This window comes from Cebidichthys violaceus, unplaced genomic scaffold, assembly GCF_023349555.1.
Source record: "Cebidichthys violaceus isolate CVI_PGR_0920_01 unplaced genomic scaffold, fCebVio1.0.p SCAF_26, whole genome shotgun sequence".
In the NCBI taxonomy this organism is placed as follows: Eukaryota; Metazoa; Chordata; class Actinopteri; order Perciformes; family Stichaeidae; genus Cebidichthys; species Cebidichthys violaceus.
Genome location: NW_027176439.1, coordinates 5,779,726 through 5,792,823, shown reverse-complemented (window position 1 = coordinate 5,792,823; position 13,098 = coordinate 5,779,726). Strand labels below are relative to the sequence as shown.

Here is a 13,098-nt window from a genome sequence, read left to right as displayed (position 1 = left end):
ATGGTCAGAAGGCGCGTTGTTCACTAAACGTTCCAGGTCTGAGCTGCTTTGGTTCAACACTAATAGAAAAAGGTCTACCTCCATTCTCATGGCTTCAATACTTCACGGGCACTTTGGTTTCTTATCTGTCGGGCTTCCGTTTCAGGCGACATATCTGTGACTCCATCAGTAATACAGGACGCGTTGACCTGAACTCTTAGTGTGGCACAGCGATGTCTCACGTCCGTCTGTGTGTCGAATGCAGCTGTGCAAACCTATGCAGATGTCTTCTCGTCATCTCAGCTGGTTGTTGGGAAGGATCAACCCAAAGAATGATTTTTTTTATAAAAAAGTTGAATAGGTTTGGACGAAATCGTTATATTTATAAGAAGAAATGCATACCTTTTTGAATGAAAATCTTTTTTTAGGGGAAATATATACCTGTATGTTGTTATTTCTAGGCTGATGTGTTCATGCGTGTCCTAACAGTGAGCAGGAATCATCACTCATGCGTCTGTCTGTCTGGGTGTGGCGCGTAGTAGAGCTGGAGAAGGATTCATGAGCACCTCTAAGCTTCACCCAAAATAGTCACCAATGTGATGCGTAACTAAGTCTCATGAATCTTGATTATTAATCCAAGAGTGCCCCAAAAATTGCAAATTCAGTTCTTGGTACCACTTCCTGATAACTCACCCTTTATACGTGAACTGTGATTCATTCATTAAGTCTACATTTAAAAAAATCAAGATTTTCTCACTTTCTACTAAACAAACAGCAACAGTTAGAACATCATCTTTAAATATAACTGTTAAAAAAAGTAATAACTGTTAATACATTAATGTTCTAAGTGCCCTGCAGACCTTTCTAGGAGATCAGAGGTCACATGATTTATGAGTCTTCCTGATGAGCTGAACAGATGAACAGATGTTTGTGTGTAAAGCCTCGTTCTGGTCCTCCATTTTCTGAGTCAGTCGTTTTCTCTCCTGTTTGTGACCTAAGAACTGGTGAAAACATGGTTTGCAGGACAATCTTTCTAAGTTAGTTAGATATTTTTTTAATTCGTCTGTGAAAGCAGTAACTGTTTACTCACTTCGGCCACAAGAGGCTGAGGTGCACCACCACCCCATGGTCTAAAGAGGAAGAAAAGCATTCCTGTTTTCTTCCAGGTGAGTTAGAATTTACATAACACAAAAAAAAATTCACCTGCCAAAACTTTTATCAGTTTTACAGGTGAACATTTATTCTCAAGTCATGAACACAGGAGAGAAAACTATTTAGATCAGATTTAGAAAACACATTTCTTTTCCTCACTTGCGTCTCATGGCTTCCATACCTCAATAACATAAAATATATATATATATATATATAGCACTAACAATGAGTAACAGATTAACAATATAAGATAACACAATAAGAAAATATCAGAGTTAAACAGAAATGTGTTCAGATTTTCCCCTAAAATCAACTTAAATGGCACCTAAAAAACTAAGATCATTTAAAACCATAAAATAACCAAAACCAATCCAAACAGTAATATACTGAGAATAAAAAGATTCTGGAATTATTTGAATTCACAAAGAGAGAGCGATTTCTGCAATTCTGAACCTAACTTCACAAGCTTCCAGGAATGAGTGATCTATGTATTGTTTATAGTCTGTATAAAGGGTTCCTTATTAGAACGTTCTATCAGCGCTGCTGTCTGAAGGGAACGTGTTGAAGTGGGTGAATTAGAAACGCCGACCCTTCACACCCAGATGTCTGTGGTTTGGGGACTCTCCTCCATCGGCTGCTTGGCAGCTGAGGGAGACTTGGATTAAACACCAGACGCTGCCGCCGTAACCGGACTGTAGATCGTCTCACTTCATATTCACGTTTATGTTTGAAAAATAATAAGTTGTAACATATTTGGTTCTGTCCACATTGTGTCACGATTTGTTTCTCGTTTGATCGTTTGCATTGTTTTAAGACACTGTAGACTCTGCTGACTCATTTCTGAATTTGAAAGCATTTTCTGAAGGCCGTCTGCAGCTGCGTGTGTGTGTGTGTGTGTGTGTGTGTGTGTGTGTGTGTGTGTGTGTGTGTGTGTTGCAGTGACAGACGGACATGCCATCGAGTGTGTTCTCCGTTGCTCGTCTCCACTTGGTCGGATGTTGTTTTGGAGGTCAGTGCTCTCGGCGGGCTCATTGTGACTAACGCCACTGTTTCCGTTACACAACGCTTCAAACTATTCAAAATATTTATCATGCAATTTTCTTAGCATTTTTGGGGGATTTCTTTTGTACAAATAAATACTTTGCAATCTGCTCGTCTCCCCTGACTTGGCCTTGACATGCAGACGCGTTCCTCCCGTGGTTCTGGTAGTCGGGCGGGTTAAAGAGAAGTCGCTCGTGTTTCTAACGTTCCGCTGAAATATGAAAACACCACAAATAACACAATAGCAGCAGACAGAACCCACATGATGAAGGCAAACAACAAACACATTCAAAGAGCAGCAGAAAGAAGCTCAAACCATTGACATCTCAACATGAACACATCTCTCAGGAAGTCATCTCAGCTGATGTTAAAGTGGATCAACACAAAGAAAGATTCAAAGAGGTTTGGATGAATTCAATATTCGTACCTTAAATGAAGAGCTATTAGCAGACGTGCTAGCAGTGAGGCTCACGGTGACCTCTGCACTCTGTTGGTTCCCTGACTTCCCCTGCAGCGCCACCACCAGGTGAGAGTGATCACTTATTCTGTGAAACATCTCAGCGTCGACTGGGTGGACCGGGAGATGTTTAAGGGTTCCCAGGTGATGAAGCCTGCTGACATCGATGGTCCTCTGACTGAACCTCTAACCCTGCAGGGTGGTGGACGTTTGTGGTTTTGAGTGAAATGAATGATTTGAAATTGAAATTAAGAACAAAGAAATAAATGTCACCTCCAGGATTAGTTGTAATGCCTTTAGTTCTTTTCATCCAGCGCCACCAGCAGGTCACACCTTCAGTCTGTCGAGGGAATTATTGTACTTGTTACTGTCTGACCGCCTCAGATTGATTTATTATTATTCATCATTATTAACACAAAATATAAACCAACCAATACATCGACATATATTATCATGGATAAAGTTTAAGTCATGCATTCAATATTATATTATTCTGAAACAGACCATCCTGCATTATGAGTACTTATACTTTCAGTACTGCGAGTATATTCTGAAGCTAGTACTTTTGCACTTAAGTAAGCGTAAATACGCAGGACTTTTACTTGTAACAAAGCATATTTAACGCTGTATTGGTACTTTTACGTGAGTAAAAGATCTGAATACCTTGTGAGGACCGACCAAAATGAGTCTGTTGCGTCGAGCATATGAATATTTTAAGTTTGCTTCGGTCATATTCCTACACCTGTGTCCTAAAGACGGACGTGAACGCAGTATGTCAAAATATCAAATATCACACGGGAACATGAACTGCACGTTTCTGCTTTATTATTGCCAAATTAAATAATTGATTGCAGACATGAATCATAGATGGAGCGACGACCATTAATTACTCGAAGGCAACTTATTAGTTATTAGTGACGCCTGTGTTCAACAGGTCAAAATGTCTACTGTGAAAAAGCATGTTTATATTCCCCAAACTAAAGATTAAATATATATATATATATATATATATATATATATATATATATAGTTTTAGCATCAGAAATGTTCAGATGAGACTTACATATTCATGCCTTTCCCTCGACCAACAAACCAGGTATGAAGCTCCGAGTGATGATGACGTCTGAGAGCTGATGATGAACCCATGAAAGTGATCGTTTATATCAGCTGAGGGTGAAAACTGGACTCCTCTCATTGAACATGAATAACCCTCATGAACACCACAGACAGACGGGAGCGAGCTCCCAAAGACGAGCACACCGTTCCTCTCATACAACTTTATTCACAAAAAGCGAAAAAAAAAAAATAAAGACACAGGTTTAAAAACGATGTTAAGACCAAGCCTCAAAATCACCGACACATGAGATCAGTCATTATGTGTCAAATATTTATTCCTTTAAAACGTTTATTACTGATTAAATCCATGTAGGGAAAAATGAATAGTACATCTCTTTTTCTCCAGTGTACAGCAAACCACAGCTGACGAGTGTTCCACCCAGAGCACACGGGCATGTCCTACACATGCACAGTTTGGTGTGCTAACGACGTGTGTATGTTCTATACTGAATATAAACACACAAATATATTTATATGTACATACACGTAATGAAGAGAAATGGGGGATTTGATAGCGTTCCTGGTTCCCTGGAGGTGACAGGGTCCCAGACCGGCCGCCAGAGTCTGCCTGGAGAACGACGACGACAACGCGACGCATCCAAGGAGAAGCGCCGCTCTCTCCGTTCACTACTCTCCCAAATTCAGAATAAAATGTGTGTCAGTAACAGACGCTTCGGCCTCTGACAAACCCTGGCGGTGCACAGAGAGAGAGCTCAGGCCCCGACACACTGGGGGTCCAGTGCTGCAGTCCATCTCCATCTGCTCTCACATTAACAGCCCCGCTGTCACCACGGAAACACTGTGAGGTAACACTTCACTTGAACAGGTAGAGGGGGGGGGGGGGGGGGGGGGGGTGAGACAGGTTTAAAAGCTAAGAAGAAACATGACATCTGCAAGCTGAGAAAATGCAGTGAATCCTGGACAGTGTGAGACGCATGTCAGGCATAACCTCCTACAGACCCCTTCAAACAAAGTGTTACGTGCTCAAAAAGCACAGTCAGCGATGGACAGCACGACCACGACAACACAGCCCCCAGAGCGGGGGTCTCCAGAGCGGAGGTCTCCAGAGAGGGAGCCCCCAGAGCGGGGGCCTCCTCGCGCCCCCTCGATGGACCGAATGCAGCAGGTGAGTCCGTTGCTGTGAGAGGGGCTGATATGTGTGTGTGTGTGTGTGTGTGTGGGGGGGATTAGGGAGAGGGGGGGCAGCCCTAAGCACTTCCTGAGGACTCAACAGGTTCCCGTCAGATCCTGGTTCACTCTGCCTCATGGCCAACTGGGCGTCTCTATGGCAACAGTCTAAATGATGGGCACCACTGAGCTGCTATTGTGTTCTAGAATATTGGCAGTATCATCGTTTTTGTTGTAAAGGTTTAAAAGCAAAGAGTAGTAAGACTGTAAGACTGCAGTGAACGGTGCTTCCAGAGAGGGTTCAACTGCTCTGTCGCACTTTAAGAAAAAGACAAAGAAATAAAATCAATTGTTGGCTCAGCACTACTGGAGGTTAGAGGATGGGAAGATTGGCAAATATAGACAAAGAAAAACAAAACGTGAAAGGTCACCAGTTCTGTCCATCGGATTAGTTCCTAAAGGTCGTCTACCAATCGTCATCATCATCATCATCGTCGTCATCATCAGTGTGTTTTCCCCCCATAAGTCAAATAAAACTAAATCTAACAGTTCATGATCTCTCTGTGTTTTAACTGTAGAGAGGTGGTGTGACCTCCACTCAGACACCCGTTCCAAACCCCCCCCCCCCCAAAAAAAAAACAACTAGAAAGAAAGAAAAAAATCATCCGGAGAAAGGTGACCCCTCCTCCTCCTCAGGCGCAGAGTCAGACTCGACTCTGAATGTCCCGTGTGCAGTGGAATGAGAAGGAGAGATGAGATGCTGAGTGAGGGGGGTTGTGTGGAGATAAATCGGAGCATTGTGGCGGATCGGTTGTCGGCTTGCAGATCCTTTAAGAAAGGAGGACCTCGGGTCAATAGTGCCCGTCTGCTCAATTCAAAATAAAACTTGATTTGCCCGCTAATAAAATCTGTACACTCTTATTTTTGGAAGTCTTCATGATTGGTTTGTCCAAACGGGACATTTTATTCCCATTTATTTTGTTCTTTTTTCTTTTTTTTTTTTTTAAATCTTTCACCGTATATTTATTAAATCTTTATCTGCTCTTTTAATTTAGATGCTCTGAGTCCCATCTTGTGTGTATATATGCATGTGTGAAGAAAAGACGCCGCCGGGGCCTTTCTTTCCCCGTGGATGGCGTCAGAGTTTGCTAGCAGCACTTCTTCTTTCGTTTACTGTTCCGGGTGAGTTTGACCACGTCGTTCTGTTGCTGCTGCTGCTGCTTGGCGAGCACCTCCTTCTTGGCTCTGAGCACCAGCTCTGTGATGCAGTTGAACATCTGCAGGAGAAGAACAGAACCGGCATCGCGCGGTGAGAACGGCAACGAGACTGCAGGAAGAGACCGCTTCAAAAAAAAAAACCACCGGCTGAAATCTGCGCGTGAAACTAAGATTTCTTTAGTCATTTTTTTAATGCTTCTAACATGGAATATGATATTCAGAACTGTGTTATTCTGCACAAAAGACATTCTCGAGTTCTCTCTCTACTACCAGCAATGATCATTGATGTTTCCACAGGGGTGTAGGACTCAGGAACTGTTCAGGACTCAGAGGGATCCTCTGAGTCCTGAACACTGGTCCTTTAATATGTAACAAAAAGAGTCATAACAATGTGTGGTTCTATAGGAGTTATGTGCTGGACTTTCTGAAGTCTCTCTTTAGTCGATGCCAGAAAGTGTAGTTTCCCCAAAAAAAACCCGCTTCCTTTAAGGAGCGGTCCGGACGATAAGCCAGGCTGAGCAGCAGGTAGTACGGAGCGTCCAGACCCGCCGGCTGGTTCCTGCCGTCAGCCGATGCGTGACGGACGGCTGCACACACAAACAGCGAGTTACCTCTTCAACGTTGATGTTCTCTTTTGCACTCGTCTCAAACAGGTTGATTCCCATCTGCTCGGCGAACTTCTGCGCGTCAGTCGTCTCGACCACCTTGGAGTTGGGGTCGTCGTTTTTGTTTCCCACTGAAAATAGGAAGTACTGTTTAACGGTGATGTAACAGGAGCCAAGCTGGGAACAATTATACAATGCCTGCAAATCAAACAAATACAAAAAAGACCCACGTGTGCACTAGATTCAAGGTGTATTTTTAGGCGCCTGGACTTTTTCCTGAACGCTGAAATGCACACACTCACCTAATATTCGGCACACGTCGTCACAGTTCTGGTTGATTTCATGAAGCCATCGTTTGACGTTGACGAAGGACTCTGCACTGGTGACGTCATACACCACTATGACGCCGTGCGTTCCTCTGTAGTATCTGAACACGCAGAGGGGGGAGAGAGAGAGAGAGAGAGAGAGAGAGAGAGAGAGAGAGAGAGAGAGAGAGAGAGACGGTCAGCCTTTGACATTAGGAAACCCAGAGAAGTTAGAAGCATCTGTTCCACACAGGCAGCTGAACCAGAATGCGGTGGACGGTTTGACTGTAGACCCGAGCACCGGGCGTCACAACGAGGGCATCCTCACTGTAGCTGCACCAAACAGACACAAAGAGCCCTTTGTCAGAATCACTATGTGTGGGTGTGTGTGGGTGTTTCTGCATGGTGGGACAGAGTGGGGATACGGTGTTGTCTGAGCATGAGCATGAACATGCCCCCCCCCCCCCCCAAATGTCCTGCAGTAATGGGCGACCAGACAGCAGAGGTGGATGACTACGTGTGTGTGTGTGTGTGTGTGTGTGTGTGTGTGTGTGTGTGTGTGTGTGTGAACTACTAAACAGACACAGCAGGCGTGTGGGGCCCAACCTGCAGTCACCTTGTCTGCAGTAAAACTCTGCACAAACAGGGTAATAAAACGTTAGTAAACTGGACCAATCAAGAGGCGCCCTCATGGCCTCGGGGTTTCAGGCGCTGATCATGTGACCTCTCTGGTTCCAGTCCAGTTGGGGATACTTGTTGCCTGTCACCGTTTGTTTTGTTTTTCCAGTAGATTTTGGATTATTGTAGAAATTAGGATCTGTGGCAAATGACCGTTTAGGATGCTTGCATGTTTAAGATATCGTATTACATAAATGTAATCTCCACAGGGAATAAGCCAATGATGGGCAATAAAGGAACAACACGCCACCAGCAGTGACATCACAAAACAAAACGTTAAAATCTCTCTAGCTCGTGTTCACCACAGACATCTAACCGAAAACCCATCGACTTTGATTTTCATTCTTTTTAAGAACTATAATCAACATCATACATTAATGTGTCACATTTCTTTCATTGGAAATCTAAGATTCATGTGGGTGTTGGACAAACTTCCAAAGTAAGGACCAAGCTTCATGTCCTCTTCACTCATGCTGAAGAGCTTCCACACAGACGTGCGACGCGAAACCATCATGTGACACGTGTGTGTGTGTGTGTGTGTGTGTGTGTGTGAATTTGACCAGCAATGAATTGGACGTACGAGACGGACCGCGGCCGATCGATGGGTGCGTCTCTATCATGATCGTGTGTTTTTGTCTGAAAACTGTTAATACTTGTAAACTTGATACAGAATATAAGGTGGAGAAGCTTCAGCATTCAAAACCAGCTCTGCTAAATGTCTTTTCAGAATAAATAAAATGAAACTTGGGCCTGAGGCTGATGGCAGCCTCAGGCACGTAACCGAAGGACCCGACATTCAGCCGCCGCCTCAGGCCAGTCCAGGAGCAGGATTCTGATCCAGCTTCACGGTGAAGACTGTTGAGGAGGTAATGAGGCGCCGCTCTGCTTCAGCACAGTGACCGGTCAGACGAAACGGGCCGCCTGCTCGGTGGAGGGATTCCTGCAGAACGAGGACGGCCGTACTCCTCAGGGGGCCGGAGGATTTCAAGCTCTCTGGCTTGTTCTGGTTGTTTGGTTCTAAAACAACATCACTGCAGCGGTGCTGGTTATATCAAGGATCTAACGGGCCCTGCTGGACTTGTTCAGGACAATGCTCACATGGACAGTGGGTGAGAGTGGGTGAGATGACGTCACAGCAGAGAGAGATACGGTGAGACTCTAAAACACGTCTGGTATCTAGAATTATTCCTCTCGGTTCTACTGAGCTTCATGGCGTCTTTCAGTTCACTGTTTTGATTCACTCTCATCTGGGCTTTCACAAGCAACAGTCAGCGGGTTTCAGTTTCAGCACCAAGCAGCAAACAGACACAGGTAGCGGCTAGCAGGTGGAAACTTGATTCTTCAAATTTGAATTTGCAACTGGTGGTCGTGACAATGCAGATGGTTTTGAGTTATCTATCTCTTAGTGTTTGTGTTGTTCACAGCATTGATTGTCTATCCAGAAAGGAATGTCAACAGATCTGACAGTTAAAGTTTCATTGGACCTACTTCCCTTCAAAGAAATAGTCCCAATGTAAACTCTTCATCCGGAGTAACAGGGACAATGTTCTGTACAGAGTCGGTGCTGTTGAATTATTACAACACTTGTATTACTCCTACTTTTACAAAAGAATCAATAGAGACCGTAAAGAAGCTGTAACTCCTGATTCACTGGGACCTTAAAGCTTCAAAACGTTCCAACAACAGTCACTCCCCACTAAAGCAGTCCACTTGTATTCATTAACACCGTGCTGTGAGCCGCAGGAGTCAAAGGCAAAAGATGCAGTGAGCTTCCATTCAACAGTAACGAGCAGCTGTGATGTTTGGATGTAGATGAGCTGAAGGGGCTCGTGTTGGACATTCTGCGAGCTCTTCTGTCGGGAACCCGGAGAACTCTTCTGAAGCCGGAGGCTCATGGAGGCCGCTGTACAGCAGTGTGACACACAGACACACACACACACACACACACACACACACACACACACACTACAAGCATGAGAGCGGCCCCTTGCCGTCACGTAGCACTACAGCAGACTAAGAGCCTCCCTCTCACATCTGTAATTAAGACGTGTGGGGGAATTCCACCCAGTTTCATAGAGCAGCACCGACTCATTCTAGTTGTCTGCAAACTGTTTCCTCAAATAAAACCAGAATCTGAGGACCGCAAAGATCTTTTCTTGGTTTCAGATTTGAAAATATCTAGCGTCACCGGACAACCCCCCCCCGATAGATGTGCTTGCGTGGATCTACTTACGTGGAGGTGATGGTGCGGAAGCGCTCCTGTCCCGCCGTATCCCAGATCTGTAGCTTCACCTTCTCCCCGTTGATCTCCACCGTCCGGATCTTAAAGTCCACGCCGATCGTGGTGATGTAGCTACCTGCAAAACACGCACATCGACACAAAAAGAATCAACTCATGTGACCTCCAACAGCAAAGTCGCAAAGTGTTGAAATGAAACAGTGGCTGAGGCTGAGGCTGAACCACACACACACACACACACACACACACACACACACACACACACACACACACACACACACACCTGAAAACGTGTTGTCTGCAAATCGCAGGAGGAGACTGCTCTTCCCCACTCCTGAGGAGGAAACACAAGCACAGGATGAGGTTAAGAGTAAAACACGGCTCCAAAAACACAAAAACACAAGTGCATTCTATTATATGTGACTTCCAACTAAATGCTACAGCTGCAAACCGAAAACAAGATGTCAACCGTCAGCAGCTGCTGTGATCATTGAGCGCCTAAAGATTTACTTCTTCAAAACGTACACACAGAGTAATACCTGTGGCACGGTGTACAGAGTGGAGGACTTAAGGTAAGCAAGGCTACACCAACGCCTTTGTTTAAGGCGTTTCGATGACGCTTTTACCTGCAGAAGCGTCATCAATGCAACAGAGGAGCAAGCAGCAGCAGTTCAAAGCCACAAAGACAAGACAATAAACGGAACAGATATATCTGGGTTCCTAAAATTATCGTGCACGACAATAAATAGGTTTTTAGGACGAAATAACAGTCACAAGAGATGACAGGAGAGGACAAAGAAGAGGGAGATGAAACAGGGAACTAGATGAGAGGGATCAGTGATGTCTTCAACGGACACGTTGTCAGGTTACAACTGGAAGTTATGGAAGGGAGTCTGCTGCCCAGCCTGGGGCGGGACTCAACCTACAGCCCCGTTACTCAGCCTACCTATTGTGTTATTGTCATCTCGTGTTTGGTCCCAACATAAAAGCTCTCAGGCTCCTGTGGTCTCCGAGCCACAGAGTTTTGTTCAAACAAACAATGGCAAAAAGCTTCAAAGCAGAAGAGAGACCGTCATCTGTTTGTACTTTTTAGGATGTAATATTCCATCCAGTTTCTACGTCACACAACTTGTGTCAAGTCGCTCTCCATGAGCAGATTCATCATGTGCTGCTGTGGCAGAGGCCGGGGACTAAACTCGGCTTGGAGATCCGGTGTGTTGGAATATCTGATCCTCAGCAACAGATAACTCCTCATGAAGCCAAGGAAGAGGGGCAGAGGTCAGAGCGTCTTTTCCTACGTTGTCTTTGTGCAGCACTACAGTCACTTGTACATCCATGAAGCTGCAGCTGAGAGGACACTGGCCTCTGTGTGTGAGCGGCAGTGAAGGGGTTTCTGTGGTGTCTTTCCCCTCCACTGTGAGCAGCTGATGGGGCAGTGCCAGGATCGGGGTTGTCAATGAATGCAAAGATCATTGCCCACAAAAGAAGCGCTGCAGGCTGAGGCTATACTCTATTATACTATACTGAGGGTGGAGCCACATTGAAAAGGCATGTTTTTACTTCAATGGAGCTACACAAGAGCAGTCCTTATCAGTAGAACATCAAGCATCTACCTGTGACATTGTTTGCCATGTATTTCAACATAACACAGGTAAGACAGCCACACAGTCAGTGGTCTTTGAACCTCAGCAGCTGGGCTGTAGCGTCGCTCTTAATTGAAACGACAGTTGTGACACTAACCACTTTGTGGTGTCACTTCACTTTACTTTGACTGGCTGCATGCAAACCGGAGACTGCAGTGCAGCATTCCTCCACTAGCAAGCAGCTAGCACCATCATGCTAGCTAGCTAGCTAAATAACAAACAGCATTTCAAGAACGACCTCACTTAGCTGACTTAACGCGTTGCAGCGAACATAAGAGGCTTTCTCGCATGTGTGAGGACCACAAACTTGTTGTGAGACTAGCTTTTCAATTCAACTGACGTTAGCTAACAGTTAGCTACATAGTCAAACGTTAGCCTAACTTCCAACTAGCTAAAACAGCTAATAGGGGATACAAGCTAGAGGCCAAATTAGAGGAGCATGGGTATCCCGTTACAGTTATTTGGGTTACAGTGTGTGTTTTGTTGTGGAGGTGAAATAAATGCCTCAGTCGATATGAGAACAGGACTAGCAGATCTTCGAGGGACAAACCCTGAAGATCTGGAGGCGATATCCGGCCTGATCGCCTGACATGCCCACAACCTCCGCCCTGTCAGCGCCACAGAAATATGGCGGATGTGTACAATTCACCAATCATTTCAATGCAGAAAATAGAAAATAACAAGTTGTAAACGCATCGTAGAAGAACAACACGGCCCCACGGCTGCATTCCTTCTTCTCCCGTTAGAGAGAAAAACAAAAAACGAGACAGGGCCCACTTCCCGTCCCGCATCCCCGGCGTCGCCTTACCGCTGTCACCGATGATGAGCAGCTTGAAGAGGTAATCGTAGTCCCTGGCCATGCCGGTAGCTGGTGGCTCACCCCCGCCTTGTGACGCTTTGCTCCGTTTGCTGTCCGACCCCCTCGGCTCGTGTAAAAAAAAAATAATATATCACCAGCCCCCAGATTCCCCTGGTACGAAAGCAAACGACCACTACCAATACTAGAAACTGTTAGCCCCCCCGAGCCGGCGGCGTTTTTCTGGGGGTTTCGCGGCGTCAGCAATCCTCTCCCTCCGCTGCAAACAGCCGGAAACTCCGCTTCCTTCTCTGATGGAGCTGCACCCAACTCTCACCCGGCCTCACTGCGCACGCTCCTGCTACAGCGCTGCCGTCCCATCCCATTGATGAACACCAACCTCATGCCACTAGAAGGGCAAGTACCGTACCGTTGATTAACAACATCTGCAGGCAGGATCCGATAAATGGATGGATTCTTTACATATCTTTAAAAAATATTTAGAGGAAACTATATACACACGGAATATAGTAAATCCACCCCATCCCTCCATTAACACTTATATTTCTGTCACCTCATAGAAATGGTTCATATGTCCAAGCAACATAACATACATTTAAAACATGCTTCAAATATTCATCAGGGTCTCTCCTTAATCTTAATGCTGATGGTGCTTTAAGAGCCCTAAACAAGATGGAGTGCTTCAGACAGCAGAGGTGACACTCCAGGAGCGTTACAATT

At 45.2% G+C, this 13,098-nt stretch overlaps 1 protein-coding gene across 2 annotated transcripts; it reads right to left on the bottom strand.

Moving 5' to 3' along the window:
• Nucleotides 1-3,900: 3,900 nt before the first annotated feature.
• rab35b (RAB35, member RAS oncogene family b) lies at nucleotides 3,901-12,686 on the bottom strand. Of its 2 annotated transcripts, XM_068720924.1 has the most exons (6): nucleotides 12,370-12,686; nucleotides 10,202-10,252; nucleotides 9,913-10,036; nucleotides 6,999-7,123; nucleotides 6,703-6,827; nucleotides 3,901-6,150 (listed from the first exon to the last, which is right to left on the bottom strand). In XM_068720924.1, the coding sequence occupies exons 1-6, from the start codon at nucleotides 12,419-12,421 to the stop codon at nucleotides 6,022-6,024; spliced, it is 606 nt and encodes a 201-aa protein (XP_068577025.1). In that variant the 5' UTR covers nucleotides 12,422-12,686; the 3' UTR covers nucleotides 3,901-6,021. The 2 variants fall into 2 exon arrangements, with proteins under 2 accessions (XP_068577025.1, XP_068577026.1); XM_068720925.1 differs by lacking the exon at nucleotides 6,703-6,827.
• Between the last annotated feature and the right edge of the window lie 412 nt (nucleotides 12,687-13,098).

What these genes read in the sequence shown, in the direction of transcription:
- rab35b (XM_068720924.1), bottom strand. Translation starts at nt 12,421, where the DNA reads ATGGCCAGGGACTACGATTACCTCTTCAAGCTGCTCATCATCGGTGAC. An exon ending in TGCAGACAACACGTTTTCAG is followed by an intron (nt 10,037 to 10,201) that starts GTGTGTGTGTGT and finishes CGTGTTTTGCAG; the next exon opens with GTAGCTACATCACCACGATC. An exon ending in TTCCGCACCATCACCTCCAC is followed by an intron (nt 7,124 to 9,912) that starts GTAAGTAGATCC and finishes CTGCGTGTTCAG; the next exon opens with ATACTACAGAGGAACGCACG.